This window comes from Macaca mulatta, chromosome 10 (assembly GCF_049350105.2).
Source record: "Macaca mulatta isolate MMU2019108-1 chromosome 10, T2T-MMU8v2.0, whole genome shotgun sequence".
Taxonomy (NCBI): domain Eukaryota; kingdom Metazoa; phylum Chordata; class Mammalia; order Primates; family Cercopithecidae; genus Macaca; species Macaca mulatta.
Genome location: NC_133415.1, coordinates 17,723,991 through 17,746,822, shown reverse-complemented (window position 1 = coordinate 17,746,822; position 22,832 = coordinate 17,723,991). Strand labels below are relative to the sequence as shown.

The window sequence follows — 22,832 nt, the reverse complement described above, 5'->3', positions numbered from 1 at the left end:
ACATGAAAGGAATCAAGACAGGGAGAAACCCAGTGCCTGGTTTCTACAGACCTCTGACAAGTTTAAAAAAGAAACAACAAAACTGTAAAGCCCATGTGTAGTGATCACGGGGCCAACTGGAGGGGAAAAAAAACATAATTTGTTCGTTTACAAATACTTTTAAGCTGTTTGTCAAACAAAATGAGTTTGTCTGCCAGATGAGATCTCAATTTTCTAAGTTCATTAGCAGCTGATGAACAGAAAGGGTCACCTGGTGATTTCATAACTTGGCCCTGACTCTTGTCAAAGCCACTTAAAAAAAAAAAAATCCAAGCTGTCAAGAGAGAAAGGAAATGCCATTTTATCTAATTTGTGCGCTATTTCTGTGCAAACAAGGGGTAGATATTTAGACATGCTGTATTAAGTTGCCATAACCAGGGCAGGGTGGTAAAAAAAATAAAAAGGAGAAACAGCAGGGCTGTTTAAAATGCACAGTATCAGAAGCCACAGGCAGCACTAAATTGCCTGGAGGCCAAGTCTGACAGCATCTTTATTATTTTTATTTTTTTAATCCCGTAGGTAGCAAAAACATGCTTCTAAAGTACCAAAATTCCTCAAGAAGTCCATTGTCTTTTGGGCATAAGTAGGGCACAGTATTCAGGTGCTGGGAAGACTAGGAAGTGGCTTTCCAAGTTCTAATAAGGCCCTTGTTAGAAGAAAAAGGCTCTTATTTTTACTCTTCGTTCATTTTATGCTGCAAAGGAGGACCAAAGTTCTTATTGAAGCATATTAATTGGAGAAAAGCATCCCCAATATATTCTCTCCAAATTGCTCCACGAGGAGCTATCAAGGTGAGATTCAACATTGCTACTCCCAGCCAAAACGCACTTCCCTTTGAGGAATTCATTAGATTTGGTCCCAGTCACAGCCCTGGAATTCCATCTCAGCCTCTCCAAAGCTGGGAGAGGTTACCTGGGAAAGGGTGGACTCTTCTCTCCAAGAGATAAGAAACGGTACAAAATATTCCAATCTTACAAAGAGGCACCCTGGAAGGAGGCTGGGGACCTCTCTCTCCCCCGACTTCCTCCAGAGGGTCTCTGAGAATTCTCCTCCTTCCAGAGCCTCCCCTCCTGAGGGGGTCCTCTGGCATTTCCCTCAGGTCTCACTCAGCTTAATTCTCACATCCTTGAAGAGCCTCCCTCAGTACCAAATACCTGTCCTGCCTATACCACCATTACAACTTAACAGTAAGATAGGCTGGGCACCTGTAATCCCAGCACTTTGGGAGGTCAAGGTGGGTGGATCACCAGGTCAGGAGTTCGAGACCAGCCTGGCCAATACAGTGAAACTCCATCTGTACTAAAAAATACAAAAATCAGACGGGCATGGTGGTGCATGCCTGCAGTCCCAGCTACTGGGGAGGCTGAGGCAGGAGAATCGCTTGAACCCGGGAGGCAGAGGTTGCAGTGAGCCCAGATCACACCACTGCACTTCAGCCTGGGTGACAGAGCAAGACTCCATCTCAAAAAGAAAAAAAAAAAAAAAGTAAGATAATGGTGCACATGCACTGTAATGGGTCTTCCCTCTCAGAATGTAAGCTCCATGTGAGCAGAGGCTTGCTTTGTTCCAAGTTAAGTGAATGGCATGCTCTACTTCCACCTAACAGCCGGTATTATCTTCTACCCAATTTTAAGCAGGAACTAGAGAAGATCTTCGAGACTTCTGATTTGCTGGTTAACCTAAACCTCTGGAAAAGCACTGGAGAGGCAAGTTTTACAGACTATGGGGCACTAGTTAGACTGGTGACCTTATTCCCAGTGGTGATGTTATCGTTCATGGCAATAAGTGAGTGCACTGAGCAGGGCATTTTCCCTACGCTCCTCCTAACAAAACAGATTTTCATGGGTGATATCTCAATATTGTTCTGAAATAGCTTTTAATTTCCAGAATTTCAGATTTCTACAATTGACACCTGATACAAAATAATATTTCAAAAGCAAATAAAGGCAATTTTATGACCAGTCCGGCCTCCAAACTATCTTCCTTCCAAGAAAACTCCAAAGTCTTCTTCCAAATCCCATTCACCGCAGGCTTCCTGCATGAAGCCCTTCCCAACATGTTGCACTCAGCTCAATCAGAATGAGAAAAATCAAGTATTTAAGTCAGCCTTAAAAATCTTCATCTCTCAGTTCAAAAGGACTTATGAGAAAGTTACCCCTCCCCTGACAACTCTTCTAATGCATTCCAGGCAAGTCTCAGTACATTGTTAGTGTGTCCTTACAGCCCTTCAACACTTGGTAAGAGGGAACTGAACGTTCCCATTCAGATAGCTTTTGGCTAGTAGCAGCATCCAGCTAGACTTGAACATGGTTTAGTTCCTTTAGTTCCCTGCTATTTATAGAGAATGACATAAATTTCTTAATGTCTTAAATGTATTTAAGTAAATAACAATGTTTTAAAAAGATGTGGCCAAACACTATAAATGGAGATGAAGATGACAGAGTTCATGAAACCCTGCCCAGTAAAGTCCAGGAGGCCAGGGACCAAGCATCCAACTGGTTCTCAGCTATGTTCACCATACCTGGTTTATATTGTTGGCTGTGTCCTCAAATCTTACCTTGAATTGTAATAATCCCCACAAGTCACGGGCAGGGCCAGGTGGAGATAAACTGAATCATGGGGTCGGTTTTCCCCACACTGTTCTCATGGTAGTGAATAAATTTCATGAGATCTGATGGTTTTACAAAAAAGGGCATTCCCCTGCACAAGCTTTCTTGCCTGCTGCCATGTAAGATGTGCCTTTGCTTCTCCTTTGTGTTCCCAGTCATGTGGAGCTGTGAGTCCATTAAACTTCTTTTCTTTATAAATTATCCAGTCTTGGGTGTATCTTAATTAGCAGTGTGAGAACAGACTAACACAGTAAACTGGTACCACAAGTGGGGTGCTGCAATAAAGATACCCAAAAATGTGGAAGGAATTTTGGAACTAACAGGCAGAGGTTGGAACAGTTTGGAGGCCTCAGAAGAAGACAGGAAGATGTGGTAAAGTGTTGAACTTCCTAGAGACTTATTGAATAGCTTGGACCAAAATGCTGATAGTGATATGGACAATGAAGTCCAGGTTGAGGTGGTCTCAGACGGAGATGAGGAACTTGTTGGGAACTGGAATAAAGGTGACTCTTGCTAGGTTTTGGCAAAGAGACTGGTCACATTTTGCCCCTGCCCTAGAAATTTGTAGAAACTTGAACTTGAGAGAGATGATTGAGAGGATTTAGGGCATCTGGTGGAAGAAATTTCTAAACAGCAAAATGTTCAAGAGGTAACTGGGTGCTGTCAAAAGCATTCAGTTTTAAGTATTCACAAAGATATGGTTTAGAATTGGAACTTATGTTTAAAAGAGAAGCAGAACATAAAAGTTTAGAAAATGTGCAGCCTGATAATGCAAAAGAAAAGAAAAACCCATTTTCTGAGAAGAAATTGAAGCCTGTTGCAGAAATTTGCATAAGTAATGAGGAGCCAAATGTTAATTGCCAAGACAATAAGGAAAACGTCTCCAGGGCATGTCAGAGGTCTTCACAGCAGCCCCTCACATCACAGGCTTGGAGGCCTAGGAGGAAAAAATGGTTTTGTGGGTCAGGCCCAGGGCCTTGCTGCTTTCTGCAGTCTCAGGACTTGGTGTCCTGTGTCCCAGTCATGGCTAAAAGGAGCCAACGTACAGCTCAGGCCACTGCTTCAGAGGGTGCAAGGCTGAAGCCTTAGTGGCTTCCACATGCTGTTGGGCCTGGGGGTAAAGAGAAGTCAATAATTGAGGTTTGGGAACCCCTGCCTAGATATCAAAGGATGTATGGAAATGCCTGGATGTCCAGGCAGAAGTCTGCTGCAGGGACAGAGCCCTCATTGAGAACCTCTGCTAGGACAGTGTGGAATGGAAATATGGGATTGGATCCCCCACACAGAGTGCCCACTGGGGCACTGCCTCGTGGAACTGTAAGAAGAGGGCTACTGTCCTTTAGACCCTAGAATGGTAGATCCAGCAACAGCTTGCATCAAGCCTCAGGCACTCTACACCAGCCTGTGAAAGCAGCCAGGACGGTAGCTGTACCCTACAAAGCCACAGGGGCAGAGCTATCCAACTCCATGGGACCCCACCTCTTGCATCAGCATGACCTAGAGGATGTGAGAATAGAAGGAAATCATTTCGGAACTTTAAGATTTGACCGCCCCATAGGATTTCAAACTTACATTGGGCCTCTGGTTCCTTCATTTTGGCCAATGTCTCAAATTTGGAATGGGTATTTTCACCCAAGGCCTGTACTCCCATTGTATCTAGGAAGTAACTAACTTGCATTTGATTTTACGGGCTTATAGGTGGAAGGGACTCGCCTTGTCTCAGATGAGACTTTGGACTGTGGACTTTTGAGTTAATGCTGAAAGGAGTTAAGACTTTGGGGGACTGTTGGGAAGGCATAATTGGTTTTGAAATGAGAGAACACGAGATTTGGGAGGGGCCGAGAGCAGAATGATATGGTTTGGCTGTGACCCCAAAACTCCCCTTGAATGGTAATAATCCCCACATGTCAAGGGCGGGGTCAGGTGCAGATAACTGAATCATGGGGGTTTCCCCCATACTGTTTTCGTGGTACTGAATAAGTCTCATGAGATCTGAGAATTTTATAAATGGAGTTCGCCTGAAAAACCTCTTTCCTGCCACCATGTAAGACATGACTTTGCTGGTCATTCACCTTCTGCCATGATTGTGAGGCCTGCCCAGCCATGTGGAACTGTGAGTCCATTAAACCTTTTTCCTTTATAAATTACCCAGTGTCCAGTATGTATTCATTAGCAGCATGAGAACATGCTAATACACCTGGCATAGCAACTGACACCCAGTAGCCCCTCAGTAACTATTGTGAAGGGAAACTGGCCTAGACTGAACCATCCAAGGATATAGCAGGAATTTAAACCAATATTTTTTTTCTCTAAGTCCAAAATACTTTTAACTCTAGAACTCTACACTCAACTACTTCAAAAGCCAATATATATTTGTTAAGCGCATAAAAGAAAACTAAGATAGTTCTTTTCCTTGAGGTATTTATAACTCAACTGAAATACTTACAATTCATATTGCTCAGAGATTTCCATCTATCTTTTTGCCTTCAGATACATGATGAAAGACCAGGCTATGCCTCTCCAGAAGCTGACCAAAGTTTAAGTGTATCCTACCTGTCACAAAGATTGAAAAACTCCGCATCCAGAGCATCTACTAATCTGACATGTCAACTTCTCAAGTTCCATAAAATATAAGATAAAACTGACAGGTACATCTAAAAGCTCTTTCGAATTTTGTTTTCACAGCAATACATACCCAGAATATTTATTTAGATAACTTCAGAAGTTTCAACCCTCTTTTTATTTTGTTTTTGCTTTAAAATGCCCACAAGCACATATCGTTTCAAGGTGAACACCAGGTAAATTCTACCAAAAACAACGGCAGTAACTTTTCATTGTACCTACCACAAACACAATTTTCTTAAGAACATACAGAATAGATGGTCTGTTTTATAACCTGTACTAGTTACAAAAAAAAGCCTTCTAAATGAAGAATGAAAACTTTATAAGTAAATGAGAAAAGCTCATGAGTGAGATAAATCGTTAAAATTAAAATGTCTTTGTGCTATACACTGGAAAGGCTGTAGCCACCTTTAAACTTTCCCCAGGCAGTTTAGGAATGGTGAGCATATCTGCACAGTACCATGATAGCTGGCCAAAAAAATTAAAAAAGAAGAACAAAGAGCAGTCTCAAGAAGTAAAAAAGCGTGATCCTTTGAGGTCGTATACCCTAGGAGTAAACTTTTCTGCACACCTCGGTAATTTCCATGGATTACAATATGGCACAAAGGGGAACTGAGTCATATTACAAAAAAATTTAATTATTTTCAGCCTTTTCTGTTTGCAAAGGAAGAAAAATATTAGTTTAGAAAATTTTCCACAAAATGATTATGCCTCTTTGGTTTCATTTTGTGCTTAGAAATGTTGCTGCCCAAAGGGAAAAGTGCTACTTCATCTGAAAATTCATTTCTATGGAATATTTTACTGCTAACAACGCCTTATCATTAGGTTATTGAGCACTTTGTGGATAAATTTCTGTTGGAAAACTGCTGCTAAAGATCACAGATTATTATACAGAAATCATTATAGACTTTCATTATGGAAGCCAAGCCAAAGACTTACTACGTCTATTACCACCAGCACTAGTGCTACTACTATCACTGCCAGCACTAGTACCATTACTACTCATATTACTACTTACAACTACCACCATTGTACCAGGAAAAATACTCTAAGTCTTGTGACCAAGGGAAAATGAAATCTTTATGTGTCTTATTTGTGAAGTGCATACTGCATGCTAAGATAGGCACATGATAACATTACCTTGTTCACTACTCACAACAGCCCCAAAGGGTAGGATTTTTATTATCTGTTCCCTTTTCTATGTGAGAAATAGATGCCCAGAGAGCCTAAATGCAGAGCCTCAGAGTCCCGGAGCACTTAGTCAGCAGCAGAACCAGTGTTCAGACTCAGAGATGTCAATTCTGTAAGACAGACGCACTATGGCCTCAGACACCCTAGGATTATACTTGTTAGGAGGTGACATGCTTTGGCTGTGTCCCCACCCAAATCTCACCTTGAACAGTAGTTCCCACAATCCCCACATGTCATGGGAGGGACCTGTTAGGAGGTAACTGAATCACAGGGGGCGGTTACCACCATGCTATTCTCATGATAATGAGTGTGTCTCAGATCTGATGGTTTTGTAAGTGTCTGGCATTTTCCCTGCTGGCACTTCTCCTTGCTCCCACCATGTGAAGAAGGATGTGCTTCCTTCCCCTTCCACCATGATTGTAAGTTTCCTGAGGCCGCCCCAACGATGCTGAAGTGTGAATCAATTAAACCTCTTTCCTTTATAAACTACCCAGTCTAGGGTATGTCTTTATTAGCAGCGTGAGAATGAACTAACACAGGAGGGCAAGGTCTAACCAGGAAAATCTGTTACTGGAAACCCCTAAGGCGGCAGGATGTTGGGGAATCAGAAAATAATGAGGCATCTTTCATTCCCTAAAGACAATGTTACAAACCAGAATAATCAAGTCACATATTCAAAAACAAAAAAGCAAAGCACAGAAGCAAAAAAACACAAGTTTTGAAACTCTTCATCCATAGGAAATGTAGGAGTTCCCAAGCTCTCTCCTAGTACCATCCACATCCTCCTTTCTCTCCCCGATCCTTAGCCAAGATTTTCAAATTACTCAGGACAAAACAGACTCCCTTTCTCACTGTGTTCAGGGACTTCTCCAAAACCCCACCCATGGAGAAAAAGAAAGGAGAAGGTGGGGCCAAGGGAGGGGCTAAAGAAGACACTGACATTGAGCGCCTCCTCTAGGCCAAGTACTATCTCCCTTAATATCCACAAACAGCTTTTCACCCAAACAGCGAAAGCCGCTGAGCGTGCCTGTGCCCAGAGGAGACGGAGGCAGGGAGTTCCACGACTGGCCATGCTGCAGCGAGCAGAGCCACGAAGATTTATGAGATGTTTACCACACTCCTACAGCATCGCACAGATAAGTGTTCAATGTGGCATTATTATTCACATTAGCAATCCAAAGAAGAGCTGAAAAACATGTTCTGAAACTTTAAAATGTCAGTCTCTCTCTCATCACCCTGGATCGCAACGGGGCTGTCAATGTTAAAAATACCACGGCTGGAGGAGAAAAGGAAACAGCCAACCACCCCACATCTGATAAAAGACACTAGACTTTTCCAGGCTTCAACGAGGAAGGACCAAATCAGTCTCTGCTCCCACCTGGCATACATAGTGCCCACCAGGACTGAATGGAAGATAATCCTCCGAAACAGGGAGCAGCAGCTTCCAAGAGCTCCCCCATGTTTACTGAAATTAAGACTTAACTGTGGTTTTATTTATTGCAATTCCATTTAGGAAATAAAAGGTTCAAATGTCCAATTCCCACTCCCAAACCTGAAACCCGGCACAGGCTGTGAGAAGTGAAGAATGTTGCTTCTTTTCTCAGGAGAATATTCCAGAATACGGATAGCTACTGTCACTTCCACAGTCCCTCCTACCTCCCGCAAGAACACGGGAAAAAATCCTCCTCCCTAAATAGAACTTTTTTCCAGCTCCTCTCTTAAGCTACGTAGTATGTGTAGCTTCATCCCTGCAGATCTCTGCCTTCTCATATAAGGCAAGCACCCCCCAAACTTTTTTTGTTCATAAAAATCTGTCCTCTTACTGCCTCTCTGTCATAATCAGACAAAGAGGGGGTGGCATGAGAATCTCTTGCTTTCATGCAAATGGATCTAAAAATAAAGGAAAACTAATAAAGAAGAAATTGATAACCATAGCTTTTTTTGTTTTTTTCCAAAAGAATATATTTTTGTTTCCAAGTTTTCTACAGGGCCTCTGTCTCCTACAACTGCAGGAAAAATAAAGTTTATTAATGTTGAGGGGAAAACAGGGCCTATATATTGTAAGGCTGCAAGCATGAAGATAGTAAGTTTACACTAGATGTGATGGCCAACCCCCAAACTCACATATCCAGAAGCTTCCCAGGACCCACATTCAAGTCCACGACATACCACGACATATGCAGTTGCGCCCCACGTGTCTGTGTATATAATTTGTGAATAATTTGCAAATGTTGGTGGAGACTGTGCAGCCGTCTTTTCCCAAACACTAGACCACAAAAGATGGTGTCTGAGTTTGATTCTTCTCAGGAGGGAGGGAAGGGGGAAGGGAACCCTGAGATCGCCCAGACACCACCAATCACAAGTGGGCCCCGAGGGCTCAGGCTGGGGTATGGAGTACCTCTGCCCACAGAACTTGTTTTTAAAGCCAGAACTGCTCTCAAAGAGGAGCAAGAAGGCAGCAAATACCAGGAGTCAGACAGCTGTCAGGGTGAAAAGCCTGACCTCTTCGGACAGACCAGAGTTCCAACCCCAGTCTATCCTTTTACTGCTGTGTGGCCTTGGACAAGTGGCACAAATTCTCTAAACTCAGTTTTCTTATCCGTCTAGAAACCATAGACTCATTTGTTGAAAGTGGGAAATTTTTTTTTTTAGACGGAGTCTCGCTCTGTCACCTAGGATGGAGTGCAGTGGCACAATCTCGGCTCACTGCAATCTCCGCCTCTTCGGTTCAAGAGATTCTCCTGCCTCAGCCTCCCAAGTAGCTGCGATTACAAGCATGTGCCACCACACCCAGCTGATTTTTATATTTTTAGTAGAGATAGGGTTTCACCATATTGGCCAGGCTGATCTCAAATTCCCGATCTCAGGTGATCCGTCCGCCTCTACCTCCCGAAGTGCTGGGATTACAGTTGTGAGCCACCGCACCCGGCCTTAAAATGGGACAATTTCAAGAGTAAAAAGGAACACCATTCACATAAAATGAGGCCAAAATCCCTCAGAGGATGTTTGAAGTGAGACTGAGTAAGCATTGTTTTCCTTTATCTTTAGCATGTCATAGGACTTAATGAATGGTAAGAGTTGTTGCTGATCCTATTTTAAGAGAACTAGTCTTTAAAGAGGTTTGAATTCAGGCTCCGTCTTTGTAAACTGCGTAATCTGGTATAAATTAATCCTAAAACTCAATTTCATCTAAAAAGGAGGAGGAGGATAAATACAGTAACAAGTTGTAGGGCTGCTGAAAGCTCAGCATGGGAGAATTTAAGTACTTAGCACTTAGCACAATTGCTGGTATACAGTAAGTATTTCATTAACTGTTAGCCATAATAATTACTACCACTACTTACTTATATGTACGTTTACACAGATGCAACTAACTTGATCCCTGCAGCAACCATGACTATATATATTAATGGATCTATGTATAACGAGTTTTAGGAGGCAGATGGAGAGGGAGAGAGAGAGAGGGGGAGAGAGAGAGAGAGAGAGAGAGAGAGAGAGGGAGACGGAGAGAGGGAGACGGAGAGGGAGAGGGAGAGAGAGGAGAGAGAGGGAGAGGGAGGGGGGGGAGGGAGAGAGAGAGAGAGAGAGAGAAAGAAAGAGAGAAACACAGTAGAAATAGTGGTTAAGAATATAGGCTGTGGAGCCAGAGACTACCTAGGTTCAAATCCGACCTTTGCTACTTCTAAACTGTGTAACTTTATGCAAGTCAATTGACATCTCTGGGCCTCAGTTTCTTCATCTGCAAAATGTGGCATTCGTATGCACCTCATAGGAATTCTGAGGTTTAAATAACATAATCAAGGTATAATAATTAAAACAAATTAAGAGTTCAAGTATTACTCAAGTATATATCCATACATATACATACTCGAAGTAGCTAATTTAATATGTCATCAGCACTTTTTCTAAGAGTTGGTTTCAACGAGAAGTGGAGAGGAGGCAGCTAGGGATTCAGAATATCAGAAGAGAAGGAGGCAGACAGAGTTTGGAGGGAAGGCTGCACCGCTGACCAGCCTCGCCGACTTCTGACTGGGAGGACACCAGGCAAAGCAACTATAGAAAGGAACCTCTTCTGAGGCCCCATTAGACTCAAATTCCCAGGGAAAACAAAAAAAGAGAGAAACACCCAAAATAATCCAGAAGATTCATAAGAAAAGCAAAATATAAATCTTTTAAAAATTAATCAAAGAAGGAGATAGGTCAGAAATATTATTTTCCAGCTAAAATTATCCCACCAAAAGCACCATACCAAAACACCAATAAAAAAACTGCAGAAAGAAAACAGCAAAGTCCCTCTTGTGGAAGAACTTGGAAAATGCAAAGAAACAGACACAGGGAGGAGGGGAGATTTGTACCTTAAAGGTGATGCAGTAAGACTTGGACTTTTTTTTTTTTTTTCCTCCCCTAGATGGGATGTCTCTCTGTCTCCTAGGCTGGAGATCTCAGCTCACTGCAGCCTCCGCCTCCCGGGTTCAAGCAACTCTCCTACCCTAGCCTCCCGAGCAGCTGGGATTACAGGAGTGCGCCACCACATTCGGCTGATTTTTGCTTTGTTAGTAGAGACAAGGTTTCACCATGTTGGCCAGGCTGGTCTTGAACTCCTGACCTCAAGTGATCCACCTGTCTCAGCCTCCCGAAGTGCTGCGATCACAGGCATGAGCCACTACGCCTGGCCAGACTTGGGCTCTTTTAAAAGCATCTCCAAAGTTGTTCGTTAAAGAGAGTGGGAGCTTGGCAAAGAACATCAGGGACAGAAGAGGGTGATGGACCCGTGAGTGGCTGGGTATTTAAGTCAGCACAGAAGCAGCAGGCAGAGGAAAAAGACAAGAAGAGAATCCCTCTGGCCAGCTTATTCGCCTTCCCTAGCCTGCACCTCCTCCCTTCTCAGCTTCCCTTCACCAAGACCTTAGCTCCACCTTTCTCTGCCTTTGGACATCGTTGACAGGTATTTTCTCCTCTTTCTTCTTCCCAAAAGGATCTAGGGTGCCCAGAAGTCTGGGTTTGGGGAGGTATCCCACCACCCAAATTTTACAGATGGTTCTGTAAAACCATTGTGTTAACCTACACAACCAGTACAATCAAAGCCCCCTTGCCATAGTGACTGATTCCAGTGGGCATGAGCCGGAGTTACTCCAATGATGGAGGAGCCAAAGGTAGTTGGAGGAAGAGGAGAAGCACATGGAAGAGGACAGAGCCTAGGAAACTGCAGGAGACAAGTGACAGCCCTGACCAATCTCCCCTAAGCTGGCTCTGCCTCTGGGGTTCTCAGTTATGGCAAACTTCCAGTATATTCTCTCCCCTGCTTAAGCCAGTTTCTACATTCTTCTCACAACCAAAGGCACAAAGGCATCCTAACTGATACAGGCACTTTGAGGTCTGGGATCCTCCCTTACTTGCAAAATGGTTCTGAAGATAAACTGATTTTGAGTCTTATCTCAGCTTTACCATTTACAACTGCAACCTAATCATCCCTCCTCACCTAACCTCCATGTGGCTCACCTTTTATAAAATGAGGATCATAATCCTAGTGCACAGAGGTGTTGAATGAATTACATAAAGCAATACATGCTATCATACCTACACATTAAGGTACCTAGATGTTGGCTGGGCGCAGTGGCTCACGCCTGTAATCCTAGCACTTAGGGAGGTCATGGCGGGCGGATCACCTGAGGTCAGGAGTTCAAGACCAGCCTGGTCAACATGGCGAAACCCCATCTCTACTAAAAATACAAAATTTAGCCGGGTCTGATGGCAGGCATCTGTAAGCCCAGCTAGTCGGAGGTTGAGGCAGGAGAATTGCTTGAACATGGGAGGCAGATATTGTAGTGAGCCGAGATCTGGCCTTTGCACTCCAGCCTGGGCAACAAGAGTCTTATGCATCAAGTTCATTCCCTTTTCTTGCCGAGTAGTGTTCAATTGTAAGGATATATATTTTGTTCATTCATTCACCTGTTAAGGACTTTGGGGTAGTTTACAAGTTTTGAGCTATTACAAAAAAAGCTCTTAAAAAGATTTGTGTACAGGTATTTCCATAAACACAAGTTTGCATTTTTCCGGAAGTGTGACTTCTGGATCATACGGTGATATGGTTTGGCTGTGTCTCCACCCAAATCTCAACTTGAATTGCATCTCCCAGAATTCCCACGTGTTGTGGGAGGGACCCAGGGGGAGGTAACTGAGTCATGGGGGCTGATCTTTCCCATGCTATTCTAATGATAGTGAATAAGTCTCACAAGATCTGATGTGTTTATCAGGGGTTTCCGCTTTTGCTTCTTCCTCATTTTTCTCTTGCCGCTGCCATGTAAGAAGTGCCTTTTGCCTTGCACCATGATTCTGAGGCCTCCCCAGACATGTGGTACTGTAAGTCCAATTAAAACTCTTTTTCTTCCCAGTCTCGGGTATGTCTTTATCAGTAGCATGAAAATGTACTAATACATATGGTATATATTTAACTTTTTAAGAAATTGACAGATGGTCATACCATTTTACATTTCCACCAAAGACACAGTTTCTCTGCAACCTCACCAGCATCTGATATTGCCAGCAAATTTTATCTTATTCATTTTAATAGGTGTGTAGTGGTAGCTAATTATGGTCTTAATTTATATTTCCCTGATGTTGTTGAACATCTTTTCATGTGTTTATTTGCCATCTGTGTATTTTCCTTGGTGACATGTCTAAGTCTTTTGCCCATTTTCTAATTGGATTGTTTGGTTTTTAATGTTGAGTCTGGAAAGATTTTTATATATTCAGGATATGAGTCCTCTGTCAAATGTGTCATTTACACACTTTTCTCCCAGTCAGTGGCTTCTCTTTTCGCCCTCTTAACAGATTCTCCTACAAAGCCACATTTTAAACTGTGATTAATTCCAGTTTAGCCATTTTGTTTTACGAATTGTGCTTTTGGTGTCTCAGCTCATTTTAAAATCCAAGATCAGAAGAGGTACTTGGACAACTTACCTGATACCCCCTTCCCCAATGACTAGTTTCCTCATATGTAACACGGGGAAGATAATTATGGCATCTACTTCATACGTTGTATCAAAAGAGTAAAGCTACATAAAGCACTTAAACAGTGTCTGACACCCCTAGTGCTTGCCGTTATTATTTTTACTCTCTAATGAAAATAATATCTTTGTTTGTTCAGACTACCTTATGAAAGTCCTCCAAGAAAATGCCTGATAACTAACTCTGGGAACAAAAAAAAAAAAGAAGGATTAATAAACATAAGTGCAAAGGAATGATCTGGTTGAGAGGGAGATGACTAATGAATCCTCTGAACACAGACATCATGCCAAGTTTCTCAAATAAAAGGTAACTCAGAAACAAAAGAAATTGTGACCCCAAGCAGAGCCAAAAAGAAAAGTAATAATTTGCCTCCTCCAACTCACAACTGCTAACTCCATCAACACTTATTCCCACTGCAAATGGCTCAGAAAGGCAAGGAAAGCACTACAGAGATGGCTTCAGTCCCATCATCACTTAGAGAAGAGCTCTTAGGCCCTGCTGAATGTTCCAAACTAGGCAGGCCAGGAGTCTTCCTTTGATTATTATTGGCAGGTGAATGAAGGCAGCTGCCATCTACCTTTAGGAATGGTTATGTCCCTAATTGTGTATTAAAGATGGCTCTGAGTAATCTTAAAGCCAGATGAAAATAATATTTTAAATTAACTTTCAGGGAACTCAAAGGAAGAGGTTCTCTTCCCCCTTCTTTACTTAAATGGTTATGAAGACAGGGACACGGGACACCTCCTGCACTGATCTCTTCGGATGGATAATCTGTTTAGATATACAGTAGGTAAGGTGACAAGTAAGTCTTATTTGTCACCCTGCCCCTCTCCCCAGTCAACCCACCAAGGTGCATATGTACCTGTGTATCCCTAGAAAGAATTGTGCACATCTTTCTATGTAGGAATAAATATTTATTCCCAGGTCTATCTCCTTCTCCCTAAACAATACCACCAGGGTACAGATTCATTAGTCATCTCCCAACCAACCAAATCATTCCTTTGCACAAGAGGGCAGGGACCCTACTCAATTCACCCCAGGGCTCCAGTGCCTTGAACACAGCCTAACACATAATCAAAGCTCATGAATGTAACAAGCTGCCTGGTGATGCTGGATAGACGGGTGGGTGAGTGGGTAGACAGACAACTGGATGGACAGGATGACGGGTGAATAGATCAACACAAAAATGAAAGCTAAAAGATGACTAGGGATAGCAAGGAAGATCAAAATATTCTTTCTCAACACCAGCAAAGTCCACCAATGCCTTAAAGTCACTTATCTAACTCCCCCAAGATAGCATTCATGACCCTCCTCTTAATAAAAGCTACTATTACATTACGGAATTGGTAGAGCACTCATTTCCCCCAGTGTCCTAGGGGTTCTGCTTCTATACAACTTACATTTCCTATCTCAAATTGAGATTTCATTGGTCTAGACCTCAGTCATCTCTGTAGCTTCCGTATTGCCTGATATCTGGAAATGTCTTGGGAACGAGTTACTCCTGGACACATTTGGTGGTGTGACTCGGTTTCTAAGGCAAACTGGAGTTTTACAAGTATGTTGTACATAGCTGGAATCCAGTAAATGCTAATGGAATTCATAGCTCCGTAAGATGATGTGACTGGCTGTTTAACAACAACAACAACAACGAAAAATGCAGAGGAGGTGAGGCTCAACGATTCACTAGGAGGACTCGCCAGACTCAGCATATAGATGTGGCTATGACTTACAGCATCTCATGGCTATGACTCATCACAGCAAAAGGACATAGAGTAGAACCAGCAAAGGAAGAAGGTAAATGAGGCAAAGTCTGGAGGGAACCAGGCTCAAGCTTCAAGAGTCCTCTCCCAGTAGAGTCACACAGGACACACATAATTCCTCCAGCAACGAGTTGTGACAACATGTGTGAAAACATGTTTACCAGGGAAGCTCATTAGAGGTTCAGTGCCTAGGGGTTTTACCCAGGACTGGTTAGGCAGCCATCCAAAATTGTAGACTCCCAGAAGGAAAACAGATGTTCAAAGTAAACTATATTGCTTGCATCAACAGTTTAAGCACAGTGACCCAGTCTTATCGGGTCTGAGAATGGTGGGAACCCTCCTAAAATCCAAGTCCCCAGATGCCAGCCAAAGCCAACCTCGTAAGCAGGCCTGTCTAAGGATGGCAGTCAGGATTGTTATGTTAACTGTCTTCCGTACTCTCTTCTTTATACAGAAGAGAATTAACACAGCCATCCTGGCGGCCATCCTGTACTCTCCTCCCTATACAGAAGACAACATAGCAATCCTGACTGCTATCCTTAGAAAGCCGGCTTAACATAACTTTTTGGGAAGTTAGTTGGTGATTCCACTAATGCTGCCTTTGTCGACAACAGGTTTGGATTTCTCTGGGAATTGCCTTTAGAGCCCTCTATCTATCCAAACTATAATAAATCTCCAACATTGAAGGCAGACTTGATCTCTAATAGCCAACGTATATGCAAAAACCTCTTTGGTTCAAACTACGAGTCAACAATAAAATAATAAACTGCACCTTTCTACCATGGTCTTCAGGCACAAAGGGCAAGGACCATTTATCCATTCATTCCAGGAACATGCATTTGGCACCTTCTGAATACAAAACAACGTGCAGATTGACTGCTTGAGACGCACCTATGAAAAAGGAGGCTCCAAGAGATCTACCGTTCAGCTCCCTGCTGCTCAGTAAAACACACACTTACCAGGCACACACCTGGCACCTCTTCCCATGAACACTTTGCAGAAAGTCAGCTGCGTATCTGTGTGTTTTGGGTACCTTGAGCAACCTACTTTGATTTTCCCTGAAAGTAAGACTAAAATGCCTAGCTTCAACAAAAACAACAACAACAAAACCCCTGTTTTAAGAAACGACTGAACTAGCCTCCAATGTCCCCAGTGCAGCCCAGGTTTTATTTTTCCAGAGCATGCAGAGAGTGCAGTCAAGTTCAGCCTCCTCTTCTCCACCTTCATTCATTTTGTAGCTGATCTCAGTCAGGTTCATGGCTTTCAATGGCCTGTAAAGGCCAGCAACCTCCAATCTGTATCTCCCACCCTAACCTTGCTCCAGAACTCCTGGCTCATATTCCACTACCTGGCCCAATATATTCACTTGGATGTATCGAAAAAGCACCACTAATTCAATGAGACTGAAACTGAACTCCTAATGTTCTCTCCCAAACTGGTTTCTCTTGCAATCTTCCCAGTTAGAATACATGGACAGCTCCCGAACTCCACCAACTTCATTCCTTTAGCTGCTCAAATGAACTCCACCAGCTTCACTCCTTTAGCTTCCTTTAGCTTTAGACACACCTTTGACTCCTCTTCCTCTGTTAGTCTCATATCCAATATCTCTGAAAATCTTGCTGAATTTACCTTGAAGACACACCTGGATTCGGACTATATCCCAACACTCTGGCCACCACAACGCTTGGTCCAAACCACCAGCATCACCAACTTGAATGAAACAACTGTCCCAGTTTCCTAACTGATCTCCCTGCCTCTACCCTTGTCTGCAAGCTCTTCTCAAGTCAGTAACCAAGGAGCTCTTTTCGAAAAGCAAGCCAAGGAATCTCTTTCCTCTGCCCCAACCACTCCAGTGGCTCCCAACTTCAGAGTAAAGACTTGACCCTGGCTGGGCATGGTGGCTCACACCTGTAATCCCAGCACTCTGGGAGGCTGAGGTGGGTGGATCACCTGAGGTCAGGAGTTCGAGACCAGCCTGGTCAACATAGTGAAACTCTGTCTCTACAAAAATACAAAACTTAGCCAGGCATGATGGCAGGTGCCTGTAATTCTAGCTACTGGGGAGGCTGAGGCAGGAGAACTGCTTGAACCCGAGAGGCAGAGGTTGCAGTGAGCCCAGATCACACCACTGCACTCCAGCCTGGGTGACAGAGCAAGACTCCGTCTCAAAAAATAAATAAATAAATAATAAATTAAAATAACAACCATCATTATACCTAATGTCCCATTTCTCTTCCATTTAAAAAATGTTCACTGTCATTATGAACTTTGTCTAATGCCTCCCTCCCCTTGCTACATTGTTAACGATTATTATTTTTTGAAATTTATTAAGGTGACATTCACATAAAATAAAATGAACTATTTTAAACAACTCAGTGGCATTTAGTGCATTCACAATGTTGTGCAACCATCACCTCAATCTAATTCCAAAACTTTTCCATTAACTCCAAAACAAAACCCCATGCCCATCAGGCAGCTTCTGCCCTTTCTCCCTCCCTCCCAGCCCCTGGTAATAACCAATCTATGTTCCATCTCCGTAAATTTACCCACTCCGGATATATCTTATGAATGGGATCAAACAATAATGTGACCTCTTGTATCTGACTTCTTTCTCTGCCCCCTGCTAGAAATGAAGTTTATGGCAAGAGTTTTGCAAGCTTCATGTGAGGTGTTGGGAGGATCAGATACTGAAACCAAAACCAGGAGTGGGTAGCTGCAGCAAATGGAGCTAGAGACACAAGTGAGCATGCTGCAGTCCAAAAAGTCTGGCCTCCAGGGCAGCCCAGAGTCTCACCAATAAGCTTGGCCCATTTTCCAGACCCAGTGTTTACAGGATCTTCTGCAGAAACACCTCTTCACATAATCACATGCAGCAAGAGGACAAACAGTTCCTTGAACACTTTCCAAGAACATGGCTATATCATTACATTAAAATTACCTGTAATGTGACATCTCGTCAACTATAAGCTCCTTGAAAATGGGGCAAGAGCTAATTCATCTTTGAATGTGGGTACCCAGAGCAGTGTCCGGGCCTTGGAAGGCTTTCAGTGATGCAGTGATGCCAGCTGTGCTGCTCGAAGGAAGATAAGACTCAGAGCTGACTTCAAATCCTCTTCCTTGCAATTTCAAACCATGCAACTTCCAGAAAGACAGCTGGATAGGCAGTTTGTTGCAGCAGGTAAGGCAACAAGAAGTCATTAAGAGCAAAGCCCTAGAGACAGTGTGTCTGTGTGCAAATCCCAGCTCTCCCACCTCCAAGCTATGTGACCCTGAGTTAATTTCTTAACTTCTCTGTGCTCAGTTTCATTATCTGCAAAATCAGGAGGACAGTCATGATACCTACCTCACAGGACTGTTTGGGATTAAATAAATTACATGGAGTGTTTAGATAAGGAACCAGCGCATTGTAAGTGTTCAATAAGCATTCACTTTCATAACCAGGTCTTCACTTTTTTAAAACTAGACTTTATTTTTTAGGATCACAGCAAGATAGGAAGGCACAGAGAGATTTCCCATATACCTCCTCCTCCCACATATGCACAGATTCCCCCATTCTCAACATCCCCCATCAGAGTGGTAAGTTTCTTACAACTGGTGAGCCTACATTGATACATCATTATCATCTAAAGCCCACTGTTTCCATTAGAGTTCATTTTTGAATAAATATTCTATTGGTTTTGAGGAGTGTGTACTTACACATATCATACAGAGTAGTTTTACTGCGCTAAAAATAGTCTGAGCTCTGCTGATTCATCCTTTCCTCTTCCCAACCCCTGGCAACCACTGATCTTTTTACTATCTCCATAGTTTTGCGCCTTTTCCAGAATGTCACAGTTGGAAAACAGTAAGTAGCCTTTTCAAACTGGCTTCTTTCACTTAGTCATATGTATTTAAATTTCTTCCATGTCTTTTCATGGCTTGATGGCTCATTTCTTTTCAGCGCTGAATAATATTCCATTGCCTGGATACGTTATGGTTTATTTCTCCATTCACCTACTTAAGGACACCTTAGCTGCTTCCAAGTTTTGGCAATCATGAATAAAGTTGCTTTAAACATCTATGTGAAGATTTCTGTGCGGACATAAGTTTTCAGCTCCTTTGGGTAAATACCAAGTTGTGAGATTCCGGGTTGTATGGTAAGAGTATGTTCAGTTGCATATGAAATTGCCCAACTGTCTTCCAAAGTGGCTGTACCATTTTGCATTCCAACAGCAACACATGAGAGTTCCTGTTGCTCTACATCCTCACCAGCATTTGGGGTTGTCTGTGTTCCAGGTTTTGGCCATTTTAATAGGTGTGTAGCAGTATGTCACTGTGGTTTTATTTGCATTTCCCTGATGACATACGACATGGAGCATCTTTTCATCTGCTTATCTGCCATCTGTGTATTTTCTTTGGGGAGGTATCCGTTAAGGTCTTTGATCCACCTTTTAAATTGGGCTGTCTGTTTTCTTCTTGTTATGTTCATCCAACTCCTTGTGGGGAGAAAAGAAAGAGGAAGGCTTGCCAGAGTGCTGAGAGTCAGCAAGAAGACAACAGCAGCCGCTCCCTGCCCCTACCACCAAGGTGCGTGGCACAAGTAGGTGGGGGGGAATCCAGATAGTAAGTCTTCTGCAGTAATAAGCAAATGGAATCAAACAGTATTTATGGAATGTTTACAAACCACGAGGCACCCTACACGATGCTGGCATCATAAACAAGAATAAAGCCCAGTATTCCCCTGCCCTGATAATGCTCACGATCCCACATGTGAGCCGGATCAATTTCACACAGTGATACTTACACTGGAGTTGCACTTCTTTGAGGATGTAGCAAAAGGAACCAGTGTTTCACACAAAGACTATCCTCTTTGCATCTCCCCATGAACTGTTTGTGAACTTCCAAAGCAGTAGTTGAAGACAGACCCAATAGCACCATTGAACCTATTTCCCCCCTCAGCCTCAGAACCTGGGCACAAGCTCTTGACACTGCCTGCTGGGTCTCAAATCCAGACCCATCTTCATCCATTCTTCTTACCTTATTCAGAATCTCAGTACATCCTTCCCTAACCCCGCCCACCCACCCCATGTATTAAAAAGATTAGGTCCTGCCAGGTGTGGTGGCTCACACCTGGAATCCTAGTACTTTGGGAGGCCAAGGTGGGCAGATTACCTGAGGTCAGGAGTTCGAGACCAGCCTGGCCAACATGGAGAAACCCCATCTCTACTAAAAGTACAAAAATTAGCTGGGCGTGGTGGTGGGCGCCTATAATCCCAGCTACTCAGGAGGCTCAGGCAAGAGAATCGCTTGAACCCGGAAGGCGGAGGTTGCAGTGAGCTGAGATTGCACCACTGCACTCCAGCCTGGTGACAGAGTGTGACTCCATATCAAAAAAAAAAAAAAAAAAAAAAAAATCAGGTCCTGTGTGATGTATTTCCCTAGCCTCCTGGACTTTTCTAGATGGAATTACCATTTATACTTATGAACATATACAACTATATGATTAGCTTCCATGCCCCCACTAAGCAGTGAGCTCAGAGAATGTGCCTGTTTTGACCAGCACTGGTTCCCAAAAGCTTAGCACAGCACCTGGGCACAGCACACAGGAAGTTGTCAATAAATATGTATTATTAGATGCAAGGACAGATGGATAAACAGTCTAAATTTCCAGTGAGGCGTGGGCCTCACACTCTGTATGTCTAAACCAGCACTTTCCAATGGAAATATTATATAATGCTAGTTAGCCACATGCGTAGTTTTTTCATTTTCTAGTAGCCATATTTTAAAAAGCGCTAAGAGGTGAAAGTAATTTAAATAATATATCTTATTTCCTCCAATGTCTGAAAATACTATCATTTCAACATGTCATCAATATAAAAATAACTGAGATATTTTATAGTTTTTCATACTAAATATTCAAAATCAGATGCATATTTTACACTTAAGTATATCTCAATTGGGGTGCTAAATTTTCAATGACAGAAGTGAAATAGTCCCTCCAAAACCAGAAGTTTGTGTTAAACAAACAAACAAACAAAAAACGCACACACACACTTTACACTGCTTCAGTTTTTGGATGTAATAGATTTTAAAATTTGCAGTTCAGTTCCTCAGTGGTACTAGCTACATTTCAAGCACTTGGTAGTTATAGGCGGGTTTTGCTACCACCCAGGAGAGCATAGAAAAAAACTACAATACTCTGCATGCAACAGACACCAGATCTCTCACTCTGAACAAGACACAGCATGGGGGAGGGGAAGAGAACTAGCATTTATTATGACAAAATTATAAAACTTTCCAACCCATTATCTCACGGAATACATAACAATCCTATAAAATAGGTATTGCTGTTTTCATGTTTGCAGGTAAAGAAACTGGTTGAGAGTGTTTACACTGACCAAGATCATATAGCTAGTAAGTGCTGGTCAGGATCTGAACCAGTGACTGGCTGAACCCAAAGCCATAGTTCGATACTCTTGGTCCCACAGTACTCTCTGGGTCTCCAATGAAGGCAATAAAATTTCCTTCTTGACTCCCCAGAAGCAAATTACGTAAGGCACATGAATGCCCGACTCTACCATGATGTGGTGACTCTCACATTGTTCACAAATATCAGCTGTTTAGCTCTGAGCACACCAAGATAGAACTCCTCTGCCCCAGAACAGCCATGGGACCTACTCTGGCCAATGAAATAAGAATGCATGCAACTCACTGGAAGCTTTAGGAACCATTATGTGCCCTTTTCTCTCTACCTTAAGGACTAGCAGTAGTCCTGATAGAGACTGCCTCACTATCAGGATCCCATAGTAAAGACAACATGCAGCAGTGCCATGACTAGCCTGTGATGGACTTGTAGTATAGGGAGTGGGATGAATTTTTTTTTTTTTTTTTTTTTTTTTGAGATGGAGTCTCCACTCTGTTGCCCAGGCTGGAGTGCAGTGGCGCGATCTTGGCTCACTGCCACCTCTGCCTCCTGGGTTCAAGCGATTCTCCTGCCTCAGTCTCCCGAGTAGCTGGGACTACAGGCGTACACCACCACGCCTAGCTAATTTTTGTATTTTTAGTACAGACAGGGTTTCACCATGTTGGCCAAGATGATCTCCATCTCCTGACCTTGTGACCCGCCCGCCTCGGCCTCCCAAAGTGATTTTTTTGTTCTATGCAAGATTTGTTACTGCAGCAAAACCTAACCTGCCCCTGACTCATATACACATGATTAACGCATGAGCGGAAGATGGGTAAATTGGGTGTTCAGGGAAAAGTGGGTGATTCTGAGCTCTTGCTTACGTTAACTGCAATAACCCTGCAGTCTGCTCCTCCCTAATGTCAGTCAAAAGGCTATTAGACCACCAACTGCAGTGGGGTCTGGTTTCATCCCTACTGGTATTACTGTATTTCTTACAAATAGCTCATTAAGGCAATTATCAGTCATTAGCACAGTAGCCTGAGCAACAGTACAAGCACACACATTAATAAAACACAATTCAGCAGAGCGAGTAAAGACATGAACAAACTAGGTTCCCTTGTGGGACACTCATGGCTGAAGAGAATTTCCACTACACTAAAGCCAGGTACTCCGGAGAAGTATGCCAATCTCAGCACCTCTTAAGTGATCATTTGCATG

General features: G+C 43.0%; 1 protein-coding gene across 26 annotated transcripts in view; it reads right to left on the bottom strand.

Annotated features, from left to right (window-relative positions):
- LARGE1 (LARGE xylosyl- and glucuronyltransferase 1) overlaps positions 1 to 22,832 on the bottom strand; it is a 634,395-nt gene that overhangs the window by 500,338 nt on the left and 111,225 nt on the right. The window contains exon 1 of one of the 26 annotated variants that reach the window (XM_077948913.1): positions 18,926 to 19,704. Coding sequence is in view for 1 of the 2 variants with exons in the window: in XM_077948900.1 (XP_077805026.1) it covers positions 7,840 to 7,850 (11 nt within the window). In the remaining variant the exon portion in view is untranslated. 26 annotated transcript variants of the gene reach the window in all.